At 24.0% G+C, this 22111-nt stretch overlaps 1 protein-coding gene across 43 annotated transcripts in view; it reads right to left on the bottom strand.

The window, feature by feature from the left end:
• Positions 1-8052: 8052 nt before the first annotated feature.
• The window catches only part of LOC129614672 (twitchin), a 137914-nt gene continuing 123855 nt past the window's right edge, over positions 8053-22111 (bottom strand). For 41 of the 43 annotated variants that reach the window (XM_055529437.1, XM_055529438.1, XM_055529435.1 and 38 more), the window contains 8 exons: positions 19343-22107; positions 17925-19245; positions 16643-17685; positions 15835-15891; positions 12771-12871; positions 12258-12378; positions 11862-12164; positions 8053-11778 (listed from right to left, as the gene is read on the bottom strand). In XM_055529437.1, the coding sequence (XP_055385412.1) occupies positions 11147-11778; positions 11862-12164; positions 12258-12378; positions 12771-12871; positions 15835-15891; positions 16643-17685; positions 17925-19245; positions 19343-22107 (6343 nt within the window). In that variant the 3' untranslated portion in view covers positions 8053-11146. The remainder of the gene's footprint in view (positions 11779-11861; positions 12165-12257; positions 12379-12770; positions 12872-15834; positions 15892-16642; positions 17686-17924; positions 19246-19342; positions 22108-22111) is intronic. The other 2 variants (XM_055529444.1, XM_055529475.1) reach the window with 1 other exon arrangement.

Below are 22111 nucleotides of genomic sequence, written 5' to 3'. Positions count from 1 at the left end.
GAAAATTAACAAAAAAAATTGTTTTAATTTTCATTTTGTCTTCATTTTCAGGACACTTAAGAGTTTACTATTATAGTAACGGATAGAAAATTAGCTAATGCCACGATCAGTGGCATTTAAAGAAAAAACCAGCAACGAAGCCAAAAATTCGTAATATTTCGTACAAAAAATTGAGTATTGGGACTTGTTAGATATAAAGACATTAATTTTGTTTATATTTTATTTCGTCTTCTTGTAAAACACCAATTGTTAACTGCTATATATGTAGATGTCGCTAAAAAATGGAAAACACATACTGTTTATACTCGCATACACGAACAGTTTCTTTTCTGATGAAAAAACTTACACTAGTAATATATGTGTCTTTGCTTATAATATATGAAAATATTTCAGTGCTGCAACACTTTGGTTATTATCGTAATTTTTAGTATAAATATATTTAGATAGATTATATAATAATCATGGTTTTTTATGTTACAATAAGTATTTAATTAAACTTTAACCACGTTCCGAAGGAGAACTAACTACTACTTTGGTGGTAAACAAGATGGAAAAAAAAAACATAATTATTTATAGGTTCCAATTTCGGAAATTCTAGATTGTGGCTGATTTCGAATAATTTGCCATTTTTATTTGGCAACGCTGCTTTTAAATCAAATACATACTGTTAATTGACAATACTATTCTATAAATATTATGTATATTACATATCGTCGGCAAAACTGTGATACCTCGTAAGTGCAAATATTTCCAAAAGTACTTTATCAATTTTCTGTTTATGAAATCTCAAACAGTCAATCTTTAAAATTTACGAAACAGTAAAAACTAATAAATAATTACATATTCTTTAAATAATTTTCATATTTTCATAAATTTAAAAGATGGATTGTTTGACATTTCCTAAACAGAAAATTGGTAAAGTACTTTTGGAAATATTTGCACTTACGTGGTATCACAGTTTTGCCGACGATATGTATGTGAAAAAGAAGGTAATATCAGTATGTAATTAAAATTGAGATGAGGTGAACAACTGTTTTATTTTACCATTTTTTTAAATTTAAAAAATAATAAAATATTACTTTCTCACTTTTACATATACATATATTTATATGCATGTGTAAAAAATATTAAAAATGGCAGCAGCTTACAAGTCAAATAATAAAATTGGAATTGAAGTTTTACCATTATCATCATCATCGTCACCATTATTATTATCTTCTATTTCACCAAAAAATTTTAAATATATTTTATCAATTAGTTATGAAGATAATTTAATTGGATTTACATATTATGATATTAATAAAATGGAAATAACAATTGCTAAACCAATTATTGATTTAAAACCAAATTTCAATAATTTAACAAATATTTTTCGTTTTTTAAAACCAGATATTATATTACTTAGTTGTTATTACAATTTAAATAATAATGCTTTATTAAAAAATATTAAATTTTTAATGGAACAGTATAATAATAATAATATTAATGATAATATACAATATGATATTAATATAAATGAAAGTGATTCAAAAATGAATAATATAATTATAATACCAATTAATAAAAAAATTTTATACAAAAATCGTGAATTAATATTAAATATTAAATTACCAGGTAATATAAGAGATGATATTACAAATGATGAAAAGAAAATTTTACTTGAAAGGTAAGTATATAAATTCGCAACTCCTTAAAACTTTATAATTGGAGTGAAACTCTAATTGGAGTGAATGTTTTAAATACTATTCAGTGATTACAATTCATATAATTAATGCAAGAATGTTATAAGCTTTCAGGCTTTAAACTAAAATTTTATTTTTGCAATGCAATATTAATTTGATCAATTTTAAAATTTAATATCAAAATTTGTGTTGTGTTCAAATATAATAGAATACTTATTATTCCTCCATATTACGTGGAGGAATTAATTATTTTTTTCATTTGCCATTTTATTTTGATAATTTTAAATTAAACAGATTTTTATATTATCATATATACATATATTTTTTTTTTCAAATTTTAGTATTTTTCCACTAGAAGTTCCTTCAGTTGTCAATTCACTTGGAAATTTAATAAATTATTTGAATATAAATTATAAAAATTTCAATAATAATAAAAATTATAATAATTTCAGTATAATAACAAATATTCGTACATTTAATTTAAAATCATATTTGATTATTAATGATATAACAATTGATTATATACAAATTTTTAATAAAATTGATTATTTATCATCATATAAATTATATAATAATAACAATAATTATTATAACAATAATAGTAACAAATTAAAAAAATATAATAAATATTCATTATTTTATATATTAAATTTATGTTATACAAATAATGGCTATAAAAATTTAAAATTATTATTAAATCAACCATACAGTAATAATTATGATATTAATATTAACTTAAATACAATTGATTTTTTACGTTATAGTAATAATAAAATAAATATAATTAATAATATAAAATTATATTTAAAATATATTAATGACATTAATATTAATATTAAAACATTATTATTAAATTATAATAATGTTAATGAATGGATAAAATTAAAAAAATCATTATATTTTATATATAAATTAATTCAATATTGTAACAATTTATTGTTATTAAATAAGAATAATAGAAATAATGATAATAAAACAATAATTAATTTAATATCAAATTTAAATTATGAATGTATTGAAAAATCACTATATATAATTGAAAATATAATAGATTTAGATCAAATGAAAATCTATATGAATAAATTTGTTGTTAAATGTGGTGTTGATAGTATATTAGATAAAAAAAAACTTCAATTGTATAATATTAAAGATGAATTAAAATATAATATTGAAAAAGAAAGTGAAAATATACCAATAATATTTAATGAAATCGATGGCTATTATGTACCAGAAATCGGTTTTGTATTATGCATACAATATGATGGTATATTATTTCCATTTAATATTGTTGAAACTAAAACAATTAAATATTTTTTTAATTGGGATAATAAATATTTTTTTAAAACAGAGTATTGTGAGAAATTAAATCACATGTTTGGTAAGTAGCTATATACATATTTTGATTTGATGTCCGATAATTTGAAATTTTTGCCAGACCCATCTATTGAGCTTTGTTGAAATCTCCTCCAGATTTCAATTTTAATTTCTGTCATACATCAAAATATAAAAATCTAAAAACAGAAAAAAAGGAAAAGTGTACGTCATACAAAAACCAGATTTTTAGAGAAAAAAAAATGTTTTGATAATTTCATTTTTATTTCATCTTTCTTTATATCCCCTCCTTAATAATAAATCGTATATTAACAATTGGTTAACTTTTATAGACCTTTGATTTAAGGTCAGTAGATGTCGCTAAAAAAATGGGAAACACATAATTATGTGTACTGTTTCTTTTACGACGAAAAATTTTATACTAGATTTTAATAAAATTTTACTCTGAGTCTTTGATAAGCGAAAGTAGAAATTTTTCTTAAGATTTTGTTTGCATAAGTTTAGGGAAATTGAAATTATTAATTTTGGATGTAAAGCAGCCTAAAAATAAACAATAATTATTAGAAAAAAAAATTTTTTTTTTCTGTTTTAAGAACTAAACATCTTTTAAAGAGAAATATAAACTTTCAAAGTCAATTGCTTTTAACTAAATTTTTATTTTGAAAGTGCAATATAATATTAAATTCCGCAATTACAGTCAAACACGCAATTTTTGTATAGAAGTATACAAAGATAAATTTCCATATACTTATACATATTTGACTCGCCTAGTAAAAACTCTCTTAAAATCACGTAATTCTCGAAATCAACGTAATCTAATTTCATTCAATTTCACTAGTCATTCAATTCAAAATCATAAAATTTATCATAAAATTTGATAAAAAAATTACAAAAAATGCGGGGGAACAATTCTAATCTTTTTAAGCATGAATATTTTTGCTTACGACATCTGTTGGCAATTTTTTTTTACAGAACTATTGAATGTAAACGCATTTGTTTTTAGAATGTGCCCGTTGAAATAGTTATCAGTTACGATTTATAGTTGTCATTGTTTTCAGTTTTTCTATTTGTTTTAAATATTTTCACATAATGTGAATTAATCTGGGCATCATTTTATTTACAATTCACTTAAAAACACAAATTCTTGGACATTTTTCTATGTTATATTTAGCGTTTTGGACTGTAATTTAGTGTGTTTGAATTGATTTAATAATTAAACCTGTTGAAGACGAGCATTTATATTTTGGAAGAAACATAGCATTAATGCAATGGGGGTAAGATTAAATTATTGTTTCCTAATTTTATTTCATGCTTTTAGTTTGTTATTGCTTTTTAGATTTGTGATCATAAGATGAGACCTCACATGATTCACATACATATGCATACACACAAAGTGTTGTGAAATCACAGTATAAGTAAATGACGTTATGTAATTAAATGACTTAGATGGTGACAATTGACGTGCCTAAATGACTTAGATGTAGTGACAATTGACGTGGAAAGTTCACTACATATGTACATTTAAGTCACCTTAATTAAGTTTATATATTATCAATGTATTTAATGCTCACCTTTCTTTTAGTGCTAATTTTTTCCTTTTCATTTCTAAAAAAAACATGTCGAGCCATGTCTTCGTAATTCTTGGATTTTTCTGTGATTGCAATTTTTTTTGCACCTCTTCTTTTTTTAGTTCATAAATTTTTCTCGCATATCTTGTTAGTTCATTAGCCGTTTCGTTGCCTTTTATTAATATTTCGGTAATTTTCTCGTAAAAATCTTGCTGTATTTTTATTTGCTTTTCAATCAAGCAGTTTTTTGAATTTTCACTTTCTTTTCTTTTTCTTGTAGACCGCTTCTCGGTAACTTCCAAATTGGTTACCTATTTCTCAATGATTTTGTCATCTATTGCAATTTGGTTGGGAGTTGGTTCTGCGGCAAAGTATCCTTCTATTGCTCTCAGACTAAAAACATCATCGTTTGTTTATGGCACCTGAGGTTTCCTAACACGAAGCGTTGAGATTTAGTTTATTTATTACCCCTTGTTCTGTTGGTGTCAATGTTTTTTATTCTACTAGGACTAACACAGATGCCTTTTTAATTGCCTCAATTAAATTCAATTTGCTTTTTATATAGTTTGTATAATCTGCCTACACTTAAAAACAAAAACCAAGCACTATGAATTATCATTTATTTCAAAAAAGACATTTACTGTTACGACATTTTTGTCAAAATATTTACTGTCGAGGTTTCACAATAATGTCTTGACAGAATGTTTTGAAAGTCAATTTATATTTCATTATTTTTCAAATAAAATACCAGGCCTACAGATATGATAAGTAGTTTGTTACAAATATGTTTTATTTTGATCCTTTTTGACAATTTTAATTTTAATGAAAGTAAAAGGTGATCATGAATGATAGATAGTAAGCAAAATATTAATTTTCTGATCATGATATTTAAATATTCACTTTGAGTTTTTATTGTAAATATTTCTTTTTTGTTTTTTTTTTTTATTTTAGGTAAAATATGGCCAGATATTGAAGAGCATGAATATCGTGTAGCTCAACGTATATTAATATATATATATAATAATTTACCATATATACAAAATATAATTGATATTATTGGTAGATTAGATATAATAATATCATTTACAAAAATAACCGTTGATAATTCATTAAATAGACCGAAATTAACTGATGATGCAAATAATAATATACTTAATATTGAAAATGGTTGGAATTTTTTATATAAAAATTTTAATTTACAAAAAAAATATAATTATAATTACAATAATAATAACAAAAATAATAATGATATTAATAAAATAATAAAATATAATACAAATATAAGCAGTAATAACAATAATAATAATAATAATAATAATAATAATAATAATAATAATAATAATAATAATAATAATAATAATAATAATAATAATAATTTAATAACAATATTATTAGCACCAAATGGATGCGGTAAAACATTTTATTTAAAACATTTACTATTAATTATATATATGACACATATTGGTTGTAATATATCAGCTGATATATGTAATATAAAATTATTTGATTATATATATACATGTAGATATCAAATTGAATCAATTTATTGCGAAAATTCATCATTTTTAAATGATTTAAAACAAATAAATAATATTATTATTAATTCAACATCAAAATCATTAATTATTATTGATGAATTTGGTAATGGTACAATACCAGATGAAGGTGAATCATTATTATGTTCAATTATTAATTATTTTAATTTAAAATCAATAAATAATTGTCCAGTAATATTTATTGCAACACATTTTATAAACTTATATAATAAAATAATTAATTCAAATATCATAAATAATGATAATAATGATTTTGTTAATAAAATAACATATAAAACAATTGAATATAATATAAATGATAATGATATTATTATATCAAAATATAATATAATAAAATTTAATGATAATGAAAAATTATTAAATGAAAATTATACTGAAAAAATTTGTAATATTAAAAAATTTTTAAATGATTATTATATTTCAAATGATAATAATAAAAAATATTATAAAAAAAGATTATATAAAAATATTGCATATACAACATTCATACAGTACGAAAAAATTCTTTTTGGTATATTTTTATATCAAAACATTGAAAAAATAATGAAATTAAATTTAAACTAAAATTAATAACCACAAGTCAAAAAATTCGGAACCGAAAACATCTGATGAGAGCAGTCAAGATGAAAATTAATATTTTCTTTTTTTTTTGGCGAAAATACCATACGTAAAAATAAAATCAGACTTTTTTTGTTTTAATATCATTTATAATTAATTTTAAAAGTTTTTTGTAAAAATTGAATTTTTGAATATTCTGTATGAAATAAATATTTTTTTGTTAACATTTCACAAAAAAATTGGGGTTTTTTCTTTTAAAAAGAATTTTAATTCATATTGTTTATTTTAATTTATAAAAGCAAAAAGAATTATAAATTGTTTAGCTTTCATAAACTAATTTTTTTTTTTAAGAAAATAACTATTTTATCATGAAATTTATATTGAAAGACTATCATTAGTAATTAGTGAAAAAAAAATTGTTGAACCTCGACAAATCACTTGAAAGAAAGTTTTTCCAAAAATAAACAGCTCCTCTTAATTCTTGGACTCCTCTGAAGGATTCAAAAGCATCTTGTTTGAATTTTGATTAACTGACTAATTTTCTGATCAATCGCAATACTTGTATGCTTTCTTGTAATTTTTTGATTGATATTCGATTTATGTAAATTACAGCTGTTTTGATCTGTGGATCAATCAATAATAGAAAAATATAACGTAAATTCAACATTGCTATCATTCACTATATTGCTATATCGCTTGTGATCTTTAAGAACAAACTTGTATGAGCTGTACTAAAGTGAATAGATAATTAAAAGATTTTTTTTTAGATTTTTATTTTTCTTTAATATACATATAGTTTTTTTATTTTTTTTTTTTAGAAATAAATAAATTACAGAAACTGTTTTACAATTTTTTTTTTGTCTATAAATTTGTTTCTTCTTTAGATATACAAATTTAAATATACAACATTACATAAACATAATATACTCTACTTATAGTTGTCGTAAATGTATATTTTTTTATTTTTTTTTTTATTTTTTTATATAATTCTTTAATTTGTAATATTATATTTTTTAATATTGTATAAATAATTTTTTATATACATACATATTTATAGATAGATATGTATTACACATGTATGTTTTAGAGAAAAAATGTTTCGTATTTTTTAAATAATTAAATCAAATAAAAATAAATAAATATAAATTAATAAGCAATATTGAAATTATTATTTAATAAATAGCAAATACACCGATTGAAATAAAAAAAATATTAGTTAATTATAATAAAAGAAGGAAATATTGGTCATTAGTTGCTCTTTTATATTATGAAAAAAATTGAAAATGTATAAGTTTAATTATTTAATTGAAACTTGTAATTGAAGAAAATAAAATGAGATATTATTTTTTCTTCCACTGGTTTCTTGTTGTCAAATATACAACAATTATAAAAATATAAAAAAAATAGCATTAGAATATAAATAAGTCACCATCTTATTTTTAAAATTTTCTAATTGCCTTTTTTTTTTGGTTTTTTTTTATTTTATTTTCATTTTCAATTCCTCTCCAATAAATAAAGGAATAATTTTTATAAGTTTTATATTTTGAAATTTTATGCTCATCTAGAAATTATTATAACAAATGAAAGTACTAACTGCAGGGTACAGATTGTACGTTTAAAGAAAAGACACACAAAAAATATTTTAATAATTATAAAAAATTATAAAATTTTCACCTATATTTTTTTATTTCTTTCGATGTTTTACAAAAATAAAATGAAATTTAAAATTCATTTAATTAAATAAAAAGTGGTTTTTTTTATTTCGTTTATTTTCAAAATTATTTGAAAAAGTTTTTATGTGCTGTTTTTGTGTAGTTGGAAAGAAAAGAATAAATTGTTTAATTGTCAATATTTTTTTTTCATCTTCTTTTGTAGTTAGTGTATGTTATTAAATTTCATATTTTTTTATTTTTGTTTTATTTTCTAATTTTTTTTATTTCAAATTGAAATTTAAGTTTTTTTTCGTTATTTATGTTAATTTCTTTTTTTTTTAACTTGCACTGGAGTTTTTTTTATTTGAGAAACAAATATAAACATTTTGTATTCTTAATCAAAATTTTGTTTATTGATTTTTTAATTTTCTTTTCTTCCACTTTTTGTTTTTTTTTTTTTTGTATTCGTAAAATCATTCATTTTTCTATTTTTTCATTTACTTTTTTTTAAAACTATAAATAACGGTACGCTAAAAATTTACTCAAGAATTAAATGGATTTTTAGAATTCACAAAATTAGAGCAAAAATCACACAATATTTTTGTCATTTTTTATTTATTCATGCAATTGTTCTTTATAGTAATATATAAAACAATGAATAAAAAAAATCAAAAGAAAGATGCTGTTGTTGTTGATTTTAATTTTTAGTTGAGGATGCTGCTTTCTTTTTTCATTTTTTTTTTCTTTTTTTGCTGAATATTTTTAATGAACAAATTGCGATTTGAAAATTATATAAGGACACGATATCAAAATGAAATTTTGAAAATAAAATTTGTGGAAGTTGATAGTGAAAAAGAAGAGTAAAATAGAAAGAGGTAAAAAAGTTGTTTGTACAAAAAAAAAGATAATTATTTGACTATTTTTTTTTTTTTAATTTTGAGTAAATTTTTTTAAATATCAGTAATGTTGTCTATAAATACTTTATTTATTGATTTAAAAAAAAAATCCTGTCGGTTTATTTTTTATTTTAATTTCGTTCTTTCTCTTTTTTTTATATAATAAAAAATTGAACGTGTAATTATGTTTTGTTGTTTGTATTGTATTTCGTTTGATGTTTTCTTTTGCCGAATGAAAATAAAGAACGACAGGTCGATTAAAATTATAAATTCGAGTTTTTTTTTTGTGTTATTTTTATATAACCGGTTTTTTTGTTTTTTTCATAAAAATAACGTATAAATATATACATATACATATTAATAAATATAAAAATATACATATGTATTTCTCTTTGTTTTTATAAATTTACAAAATAATTAAAGTTGTAAATAACTTTTATTTTACCGACGAGAGGACAAGGTGTTTTACTTTTTTTTCTTTTCTTTTTTTATTTATTTTCATATACAATATTTGATAATTATTATATAATTAAATATTACGTGTGTATAATTTTAAAATAAATTTCTTTTTAATTCAAATGTTGGAATAAAATTAAATAATTAAATCTTTTTTAGTAATGAGCTTGTCTTGATATTTTTAGACAAAACTATAAAAAAAAATATTTCTAGAGAAAGAGTTCTACTTACAAATATAATAATTATATAACCATTATAAATTGCAGACACACGCGAACAGAAAAGGGTTTTCTGTACTGATGGTAATTGCAATGATTTTTTAAAATAATATATATATATATAATGTTCACGATATATTAATTGTATATGAAATAAGCAAAAAAAAAAAACAAAAAAAAAAAGGAAAAAAATTTTTTCTTTTTACAGTCAAAATAATATGAAATTTTTCTTTCAAATTTCAATTTTTTTTCGTATATGTATTTATATATATCACATGGTATATATATAACATTATTAATTTTTTTTAGATATACCAAATTAGAATCATATTAATATAATTAATTACATATTATTTATAATTTGTTTTTGATGTTTGATTCACATAAAATTTACAAAGCTCAATTTTGTGTGTAATTGTTTATTTTTCAGATTACATAACTTATCATATTATGCAATAAATACAATTATATGAAATATATTTGAATTTTATTATCACACAAAACACAGTTATAGTAAATTAACAATAATAAATAATATGAGTGTAAAGTATTCTTGCCATTAGTGTCAAAATTTTTTTGTTTGTTTCATGTAATATTGTGTACATTTTTTTTCTTTTGAATGGACTAATTAATTAAAAATTTTTTTTTTCATTTTTTTTTTTTTTTGTATCAAAAATTGTATCCCTATTTCATATATAGTAGTAATATGAGTATGTATTGTGTAAAAAAAAGAATTAATAAAATAAAGGGAGGAAAAGGTGAAAGGAAGTGGGTGGAATATTAAATATGGAAATTTTGAAAAATATAAAAATGGGTAATTAAACAAATAAATTAAATTCGAAATGAAGAATAGAGAGATAGAAGGGGAAGGAGACAGAATCATATGGGAAAATATAAACAGAAATAGAGATAAATTTATATATATAACATATTATATAATTTTTGTTTTGTTTAGTTTTGTATACATAGAAAAAGAAAAAAGAGTGTAATTTTAAGTTATTTTACAATAAATTTTAAAAATTTAAGCTATTTTCTTTTTTTTTTGTTTTTTTTTTATATATTTAAATATGTGTTATTTTTTATATTAACTATTAACTTTCTTTAATTAAATTAAATTGGTTTTTTTTAATACAACAATTATATATATGTATACATATAAATGTACATATACATATATTTTTTATATATATATAAATATTTTTATTATTTTCATATAAAAAAAAATTTTTTATGAATCAGTCGTATAAACATTTATTGAAAATGAAGCAAAAGTTTCACCTTTTTTACCAATTGCTTTAGCTTGATATTGTCCAACATCTGTCATTTCACATTTGATGATTTCAAATTTATATTTACTATTATCCTTTAAGAATTTATAACGTTGACTTGTTTCATCAATTTGTTTACCATCTTTTAACCATGTTAATTGTAGTGGTTCCTCACTTAATTCACATTCAAATGTTGCTTTCTCTTTTTCAATACATGTTACAGATGTTGGAAATTTGATAAATTGTGGTTGTTTAGCATCTTCACCAGGTACTAATACATTTATTGTACATGTACTGAACGATTCACCAGCATCATTAAATGCTTCACATGTGTATGTACCAGAATCTTCTGGGAATATTTCTGCTATTTGTAATTTATATATATTTGCTTCATTTGTATATTGAAAATCTTTTGATGGTTTAATTTCTTTATTATTATGTAACCATACAACATCAAAACGTTCAGCACCAATAATACGGCATGCTAATGTAACACATTCACCATCTTTAACAAAACGTGATTCTAAATGGCTAACAATTTTTGGTGGTTTATCAGCACCTGTTTGACGTTTTGTTGAATCTTTTGCCATTGCTACATTTAAAATAACAAAAAAAAAATAGATATTGTTATAAAAAATAATCATAAAAAATAATTAAAAATTAAAAAAAACTTACGTTTAATTGTTAATTTTGATTTTGTTTCAATTGAACCCATTGAATTTGTTGCTGTACAAGTATATACACCTTCATCTTCTGGGAAAACTTCATGTATTGTTAATGTTGCAATACCATTTTTATATTTAAGATCTACAACTTCAGATGATGATATCGCTTTACCATTTTTATGCCATGTTATTTGCGGTTCCGGATCACCTTTTACAATACAACTTAATAACAATTGTTCTCCATCTAATATTGTTACATCTTGTAATTGTTTTGTAAATTCTGGTTTAACCATTGATGCATCATCGGGTGGATCTAAAAAAACATATATGTTTATAAATAATATAAATACAAATTACAAGAAAAAAGAAAATTATTATTTTTTTAATGAAAAAAAAATCAACTTACGTATTAATTCTTTTGTCGCACTTCTTGATCTATTACCATTAACATTTGAGTTTAATCTTCCATATCTTTTCTTATTGCTACTGTCGGAAATGCTTGAGGAACTTGAGTCTTTATTTACAGTCTATATATAAAAAAAATTTTTTTTTTATGTAAAGGTATTTGATTTTTTCAATCCAGATTGGATCATAAAAATAATATATTGAGAGTAATTTTAATTGTACATAGATTAGAATGGAATGAGAAAATAAAATTAATATTTAATACCGAAAAAAAATTAATTGTTTTTAATTTTACTTCTACATTAAAAATTTAACAAACTAATGAAAATGCAAAAATTGCTACAGGTAATCAAATAACTTTAGTTATTTGATTACCTGTAACAATTTGTGAATATACAGTTGTAACAATTGTAACAATTTGAATATACCTGTAACAATTTTTATAAATATGTTTTGAATTGTTGTCGCTAACAAACTTATGTATAGGTATATTATTTATTATTATTACACTTACCTTGCTAGGTGACGATGTACCTTCTTGATTCTTTGTCACTAGTGTTCTTGTTATTATTGGTGGTGGAGCTGGCTTCAAAGGTTGTTCAATATATTTGCGATCTATTTGTATACATATGTATATATATACATACATATAAAATTATTAAAAATATTTTCGAAATAAATGGAAAAAAACATACATTAATATTAATAAAATTAATCAATAAAAAGTAAAATTAAAGATAAAATGAACAAAAAAAACTTGGAAACAAAAATGGGGTATAATTTTTTTGTAATTAAATAAAAATATACATATATGAGTATATACAGAGAGCATTTGAATTATAAACTAGCATGTAAATCAAATCAATATTATCAAGGAAAATAATTAAAAAAATAAAACAAACTAAATAATACTTTACTACTAAACTAAATTTCATAAAAGATGCTAAAAAAAGAGTGTAACATTTATGCAAAATTTGATTATTTAATTTTTTTCTTTCATTTAATTTTAAAACTTTAAAAATATTTATTTGATTATAAAAGAAAACCAGATAACTAAAAGGAATTACATTAATTAATTTGAAAATTTTGATATTTTAATTATCTAAGGGGTAAAAAATATATATATATATATATAAAAAATACGCCAAAAATATTTTATTATTATAATTTTTTTATACACCATTTTTTAGTTCTATTTTTTTTATTTGCATATTTTTATATTTCAATAAAATTCACTTAAAAAATTACAATAACATTTTTAAAATATTTACATCCTATATTATATAAAAATTGTTATTATTAGTTTGTTTAAAAACTTAAGAATAAAAAGAATTAAATTTTATATTTTGAATTAGTTTTTTTTATATTATTATTAAATAAATATAAAATTTAAGTATTAATTTATTTAAGACATGCTTAAAATTTAAAAATCAAAATATTTTTATTAAAAAAAAATATATTTTAAATTTCCAAACTCATTAATTAATATTAATAAAATAGAGGTAAGTCGATAATTTAACAAAAATGATGTAAAATATTTAATACCCTGATTTTATAAACCAACTCCCTTCTTTTTTATTAAGCAAGTGAGAAGAAATATTGAGTGATTGAATATTTTCATGTTAAGTTGTTGTTGGATAGAGGAACGAAAAAAGGGACGAGGTTAAAATGCACAATCATGCAATTATATTATAAATAAGATATTTTTCAGTTTCTTTTATTTTATCGGCTTACTACTACTATTGTATATTCGTTCTTTGATTTTGTAATATTTCATTTTTGTTTTTTAAGCATAATATTTAATTTTAAGTATGTATGCACAAAAATATGATAATATTCTATAAATCTACAATAACTAAAATTATAATTTATAAACTATGATAAAATGAAAAGAGAACCCTAAAGGCTAGAGTTGGAGGGGGGAGCGAAAGGAAGGTTCCTTTTTGAACAAATAACAATTATTAGCCACTATTATGGAATACACAAGTATATATTTACACAAAATGAAATGAAAATTCTCAAGCATACAAAATGGGAATTTGGGATCCAAGTTTTAATAATCACTCAATAAGAAATTTTATGAATAAATTTTTCCATTTTGCAATCAATACTAAATATTCTAAATATTCTTCAATAGAGCTAATACTTCTTGTACAGAAGTACATACATGTATATGCAATAAGACAGATAACTTTAATTAAATTAACAAAAATTTAGGCAAAAATATTAAATATAATTTTAATACTTATGGAATATTATAAGAACAATAAATTTTATTTTTGTTTTTACATTACATTACATATAATGAGATCTTCTAATTTCATAGAGATTTTAAAAATTCACCGCTTTTAAAGTTGGAACTACAATTTGTTTTAATTTGTAGCTCTATCTTTAGTTTGTACTCGAATATTTCAAAATTTTGCAATTCTAACTTTAGAAACTTGAATTCTAAACTTGAGTTAAAAACTCTTTATTATTCTTTTAATGTAAATTAAGTTTTTTTTTTGTTTTTCGTAAATTTTTTTTGGTAACTTAAACATCATGCAATTTTATTATTATTATTACTACATAAAATATTAAAGAGTTGAAATTATTTGATCATATAAGGAAAAAATAAATATAAAACATTAATATTTGTATTGAATAAATGTTAATAATATATTTAAAAGTTTAGTTACAATTTTATACTAAATCGATTAAAAAAACCTAAGTCATTTGCAATGACTATAAACTAAAATTTAAAAATTCAATATGTGTGTGGAAATTAATGTAAACCGTTTTATAATGTGCAAGCTTATTTCTTAGAAATCTTTTTCATTAAAAAACTCGTATTGTAAATAATAGTAAATATTAAATTAAAGATTGTAAAATTGTAAAAACTATGTAAGCTAATAAATTAAAACAGTAAAAATTTAAATACTTTCTTTTCAAATAAAATATTTAAAATATATATTAAACAACATATGAATAGAAAAATTTAATAAATAGGAGAATATAATGTTCTAAAATGTGAAATTAATGTATATGTTTTGTATTAAAATACAAATGTTTTAGGAAAATGCGATATATAATACTTGTTTGTATTTCTTTGCTTTTGTTAAGTTTTTTTTATTTGAAATAAATCTTGTAACTTTTCATTACATTTCATGATTTATTATGTAATATAATTTTTTTTTTGGAATTTTTAATGTTTTGTTTGAAAGTTATATTTTTATTAAGGAATTAAGGTGATTAAGATGGATATTATAATTAATTCTTTTAATTGAATATCTATATATAGATTATTTTTCTAATTTAATTAGGATTAAAATTACTTTTAATTTATGTTTAGTGTTTATTATTTTATGGAAAAGTGTGTTGTATTTTTTTTTTAAATTTTTTATTTTAAAAATTTTAATAATAATTTACATTTCGTTTTAGACAATTAGAGTAAATACATAAAAGGCAAAATTTGAGAAAAAAAACAAATAGTGGAGACAGACAGATAAACAGACATTAATTAATTTTTTATTTAAATTTGGCAAAAAAATTTGTGTTTCTCTTTTTAATTTTATAATTTTTTAATTTATTAATTTTACCTCCAGAGTATAAGAACTTATGAGCAAGTTGAGCCTGCTCAGGAGTAACCCATTCACCTATAAAAAATTTACACAAAATTTTGTTAAATTTTATTGTATTTTATTATTATTATTATTATTATCATTATTATTATTAATTTTTATATTTCTTTTTTTATATGTTTTAAATAAAAATTAAATTGTTAACATAAAATATTATTTTTGTTTCATTCAATAAATTGATTTTAAAATATCTTTTTTTATTTTTTAAAATTATGTTGTTCATTATTGAATCCATTCACAAAATGAAAAGGAGAACTTCCTACGATTATCTTCATGAACGATTATCTTATTTTATGTAGGAGCTACCCGTATATCCAATAATAAGCATCAACATTTAAAATTAGTATTTCAAAAGTTATTGAAATTTAGATTCAAATACTAAATAACTTTCTATTAATAATATAATGATTCTTTGCTTTGTAAAATTATTATAATTTTAGAATCTGCTTTCACTCATTTCAAATATTAATTTTGAATAAGTTACGATAACAGAATAAATTTGTTTTCTTTCTAATTTAATAAATTTGAATATTTTTTTATTTATCTCATTAGCATTTAGAATTATTGAAATTATATTATTACATAAAAAAATATATCTATTTTCTTTTAAAATTGTTTTCTTAAATATTGAAAAATATTTTACTTTATATAAATCAGAGTATAATCATGAAATACAAAAAAAAAAAATATATATGTATATATACTAATATAAATAAAAAAAATTGTATATTATTATTGAATTATTAATTTATTTCAATTTGCATACCTTCAACAATAACAACGCATTCGGTTTCATCAGTACCATGGCAATTAGTAGCAACACAACGATATTTACCAGAATCAGATGGTTTACAATCAACAATTTCCATTGTAACAACACCATCTGAATGTGTCATTGAATATTCATATTTATTCAATTCACGATTTTCTTTGTACCATTTAACGGTTGGAACTGGTTTACCACTTAAACAACATAACAATTTACATGTATCACGTGCCTGCATAACACGTGGACGTAATAGGAATGTAAAACTGGGTGCAGTTTCGGATTCTTCTTGCCAAAATTGATATGGTAATGGTTCACGTCTTCTAATTGGTTGTTCTTCTGGTTTATATACCGGTGTTTCTTTTGGTAATGGATGTACATTTAAGAAAACAACTTCTTCACGTGAACCATAATGGTTTTCAGCCCTTATTATATATTCACCACGATCTTGTAACTTAACACGATTAATAATAAAGTAGTAATCATCACCAGCATAACGTTTCATAAATTTAACACTTTGTCGTAATTCTTGATTATTATGATACCAATATAACGTTGGTGTCGCAATACCAATAACACGACAATAAAATTTAACTGATTGACCTTCATAACAGAATTGTGATTGTGGTCTAATAACAAATCTTGGTGCTGCTTGTCTTCTATCAAATGATGTATCATATATTTTGTATTTTTCAATTAGTAATTTACGTAATGATGAGTATTCTGATAAACGTCCAATTGGTAAAAGATATTTATTAAAGTCTTCGTATTTCTTGCGAAGTTTATCACGGAATGCCAAATATCTTTCTCTGGCTATTTGTTCTGTACGATCACTGTGATCACCAGTTAACCATGGATGCAACAAACATTCATGTGCTGTCATACGTTTCTCTTTGTTAGCCATTAACAAACGTCTGATAAAATCTCTTCCTTCTTCAGATATATGACGGAAAGCTTCTTCATCGAAATCCCAATCACATGCTTTAACATTTTTCAATGTAGCAACGTCGTTGTCACCAGCAAATGGTGAAAGACCACTTAGTCTTAACCAAAAATTAGTAGAAAGAAATTAATTAAAAACTCAATGTTCAAACAACAATAACCAATAAAATAACTAATAAATAACATTTAATTATAAAATATAAAATTTAGGATAAGTAAGTATAATCTATAAGTGTTTGTATGTTTTATGATATTAGAGAATTAAAGATTTTGAATTCCGTAATATCGATAATTAAATTTTTATAGAATTTTTTTGATTCTTAATGAAATAAATACTTACAGAACATATGCTAGCACACCAACAGCCCACATATCTGTATAGAATCCAACAGGTTCACGATTAACTATTTCCGGTGCGGCAAATTCCGCTGTACCAGTGGATATTTTTACAACTTCATTCGGATCTAATTTTGTTGCTAATCCAAAGTCTATTAATTTTACATTAGTACTCTTTCTTGTTTGGCACATTATATTTTCCGGTTTAATATCCAAATGTATAATATTCTTTTCATGCATATGACGTATACCTTCGCATACTTGTCTCATATAATTAATAACCTCAGCTTCAGTCATAGAATAACCCTCAGCTGTGATACGCTCAAACAATTCACCACCTGATAGGAATTCAAATATTAAGACCATTTCGTCGTCATCTTCGAAAGCATCATGTAAATTGATCAATTTTTGGTGATGCAATTGATTCATAATATCAATTTCTTTCCTAATTAATTCTTTTTCCATTGCATGTGCTGTGGGTATAAATTTAGCCGCAAATATATTGCCAGTGGCACGTTCGCGACAACGATGTACTACGCCAAATGCCCCTGTACCGATTTCTTCTAATATCTCATATCTATCATATACGCTATCTTGCGATATTTCAACTGGTTGTGGCACATATTTCGAATATATATCAAATACATAAGAATCATAATCACCGATAGGTCCATCAGCTTTACCACGTATTTTTTTGCCAGTTTCATCAACTTCATATTTGCGTTCTTTATCTTTACGTTTTTGAACACCTTTTGTTGCAACTAATGTACTTATCTCTGATGGATCTGAACGACCATATACGTTTTCAGCATAAATTCGGAATTCATATTGTTTTCCAGGGGTCAAATTAGTAACAGCCATTGTTGTGAAACGTGTATTACCAACTCGTATCCATGTGGATAATGGGTGTTCACGTTTTTCAACCATATAATTTGTAATATTACTGCCACCATCCCAAACTGGTGCTTTCCAGCTTAATGACAATGAATCTGTACCAATATTCTCAACTAATGGGAAACGTGGTGGATCAGGACGGTCACTAATTTGTATTTTAATGATAGCTGTATCAGATCCTAATTCATTTTCGGCAGTTATTCTATATGGACCTGAATCTAATTTAGAGCCATCACGTATAGTCAATACGGCATGACGTTCTTTTGTTTCAACATTATAGTGACCTCCAGATTCAATTTGTTCACCTTCTCTTACCCACGTGATGCGAGGTTTAGGATGTCCAGTAAATGGAATTTTGATAACAACGTTTTCACCTTTATCAAAGTAGGCTGTATCACGGAATCTTGGCGGTACATTTAATTTCGGTGCAGCTATTTACATGGAAAAAAAAAATGAAACTTATAAATTATGTAACGTAAAAATAAAATAGGTATTAAGGCAAAAATATTTTGAATAAATAAATCTTACTCATTATAGCAAGTGAAGCTTTAGTTGATTTAACACCGCCTTTATTAACTGCACGACATGTATATTCATCAGCATCTTCACCAAATATATCCATAATTGTTAGTTTATAAGTATTACCGTCTGATGTAATACGATATTTTGAACCACTTGTGATTTCTCTAGCCCCTTTATACCATGTTATATGTGGTTTAGGTACACCAGTTATTTCGCATGAGAATTCAGCATTATGATTCACAATGCAATTAGCGTCACGTAATGGTTTAACAATAATTGGCGGCTGGGCAGCTTTTGGATCAATAATTTTAACGCTGGATGATGCTTGTGATTCTTTGGACAAGCCAGCTTCATTTTGTGCAAAGACACGGAATTCGTATTGTCTACCTTCTATTAAGTTAGGACAATTAATTTGAGTTGGCAAGCATATTGCTGCATTAACACGTTGCCATGTACTACTGCCAACTTCACGTTTATCAATCCAATAACCTTGGATTCTAGCCCCACCGTCTGATTCTGGTTTTTCCCATTCCAAATGTACAAAATCATCACCAACTTCAGATACTTTTGGTACACCAGGTGGTGATGGTGGGTCAAATGGTGCTTTAGCACGTATTGGGTTCAAACCTTCTAATGGTGGGCCCATTCCATTATCATTAACGGCCATGACACGAAATACATATTCTTGATTTTCTGTTAAACCTTGTACAACATGACTTAAATCTTTACATGTCGAGCTAACAGTTATCCAGTGTGTTAGTGAAACATCCTTACGCTCAACAACATAATGATTAATTTTAAGACCTCCATTATCAGTTGGTGGTCGCCAATTTAATGTACATGAATGACGAGTAATACTTGATACCCCCATTGGACCTGTTGGTGGTCCTGGTAGCCCAGTTACATATGCGTTAATAACACCACTAGCAGTACCACTGTCGTTTTTAAATTCAATAGTGTATACACCACCATCATCTTTATTCACATCTTTAACATAAATGGCGACATAATCGTCAAATACAGATACTCTGATGTGAGCTGAATCTGCAACTGGATGTCCATTTTTGTTTAATGTCACTTCCATAGGTTGATCGCCAGAATAAAATATTTTAACTTTAGTATTATCACCTTCTGGCCAATATACTTCATTTGGTATTCTGTTAATGATTGGAGGGGATCCTACTTTAACGTGACTTGTCGTATGTACGAATCCTAACGAGTTATGAGCTTCACAAGTGTAATCACCATCATCACCAGCTTGTACGTCTTGAATGTGTAATCTGAAATTACCATCTTTATCGACATCAGCTGTATAACGTCCACCTAATGTTATTTCTCTTCCATTCTTTAACCATCTGGCGGCTGGTGTAGGATTGCCTGTTGCTTTACATGAAAGCATATGATATTTACCCATTGGTGCTACGCAATCTCTAAGTCTAGTTACCCAATCTGGTTTCTCCCCACCAATAACTTCACATACTTTAATTGGCATTGTGCAAAGACTTGGCTCTGATCTACCAGCTGCATTAACAGCAGATACACGGAATTCGTACTCGTTCATTTCAAATAGATTAAGTACAGTATAATCTAAGTCCATCACATTATAATCATTACATTTAACCCAAATTGCACCACCAACGTCACGTCTTTCAATAATATATCCAGTAATACGTGAGCCACCATCATGTGCTGGTGGTTCCCATTTAAGGTCGACATAGTTTTTGCCAACTTTGACAACTTGAGGTGTTCCTGGTGGTGAGGGAACTGTGAATTTGCCTTTAAGTTTGAATCTAAGTGAAGGTGGAGATGGTTTACTGAAACCAGCTGCATTCTTTGCTTTTATGCGGAATTCATATTCATGACCATTTATTAAATTGTATACCTGATATTTGGTATCTTTAATGAGCCATTCAACACTGCTCCAATGTGTGTCATCAGCAACATCGCGATATTCGATCCTATAGCCTTGAATGCGTGAACCACCATCTGAATGTGGTCTATCCCACATAACTGTGCAGTTTCCGGAATCCCAATCTATAACTCTAGGTTGTCCTGGTGGATCTGGAACTGTGAACGGATATGAAGCAGTGACAGGTTCATCAGTTGCTAGTGGTTCTCCAACACCATATTGGTTTTCAGCGCGTACGCGGAAATGATACTTCCTATTAGGTTCTAAGCCCATAACATCATAATGACAGCCACGAACAAAACTGCTGACTTTAACCCATATACCACTTGGTTCCATTTTTTCAACAACATAATTTGTAATAGGAGAACCACCATCGTCTAATGGTGGTTTCCATGATAATGTACATGTATCAGGTGTAATATCATAAGCTGATAATGGTCCAACCGGTATTCCTGGCTTGTCGACCACTGTTACATGACAAGTTGCTGAGTCTGTTCCTTCAGAATTAGTAAGTTGAATAGTATAAGATCCTGTTTCAGACCGTTTGGCACATTTATTGTGATAAATTGTACAATAATCAGTTGTCTCAAATTTAATGCGATCATCTTGAAATACTTCATTATTATTGACGGTCCATGATGGTTTCGGCCTTGGATTAGCAGTGAATGGAACTGTAATTTTAAAGTCGTCTCCAGCAATAACAGTCATATCACGAATGGCTAAATCAGAAGTTATTTTTGGTGCACTTGGAGGTGCTCTACACCAAATGGCGTCTGATGATGAGCTATAAGGTCCTTGCCCTGCAGCATTGACTGCTGAAACTCTGAATTCATATTGTTGATTTCCTATCAATCCAGGTACTCTAC

This window comes from Condylostylus longicornis, unplaced genomic scaffold (genome assembly GCF_029603195.1).
Source record: "Condylostylus longicornis isolate FDR11 unplaced genomic scaffold, ASM2960319v2 ptg000116l, whole genome shotgun sequence".
NCBI classification, from domain to species: domain Eukaryota; kingdom Metazoa; phylum Arthropoda; class Insecta; order Diptera; family Dolichopodidae; genus Condylostylus; species Condylostylus longicornis.
The sequence above is the reverse complement of the archived record's forward strand: the minus strand, read 5'-3'. Positions and strand labels throughout refer to the sequence as shown.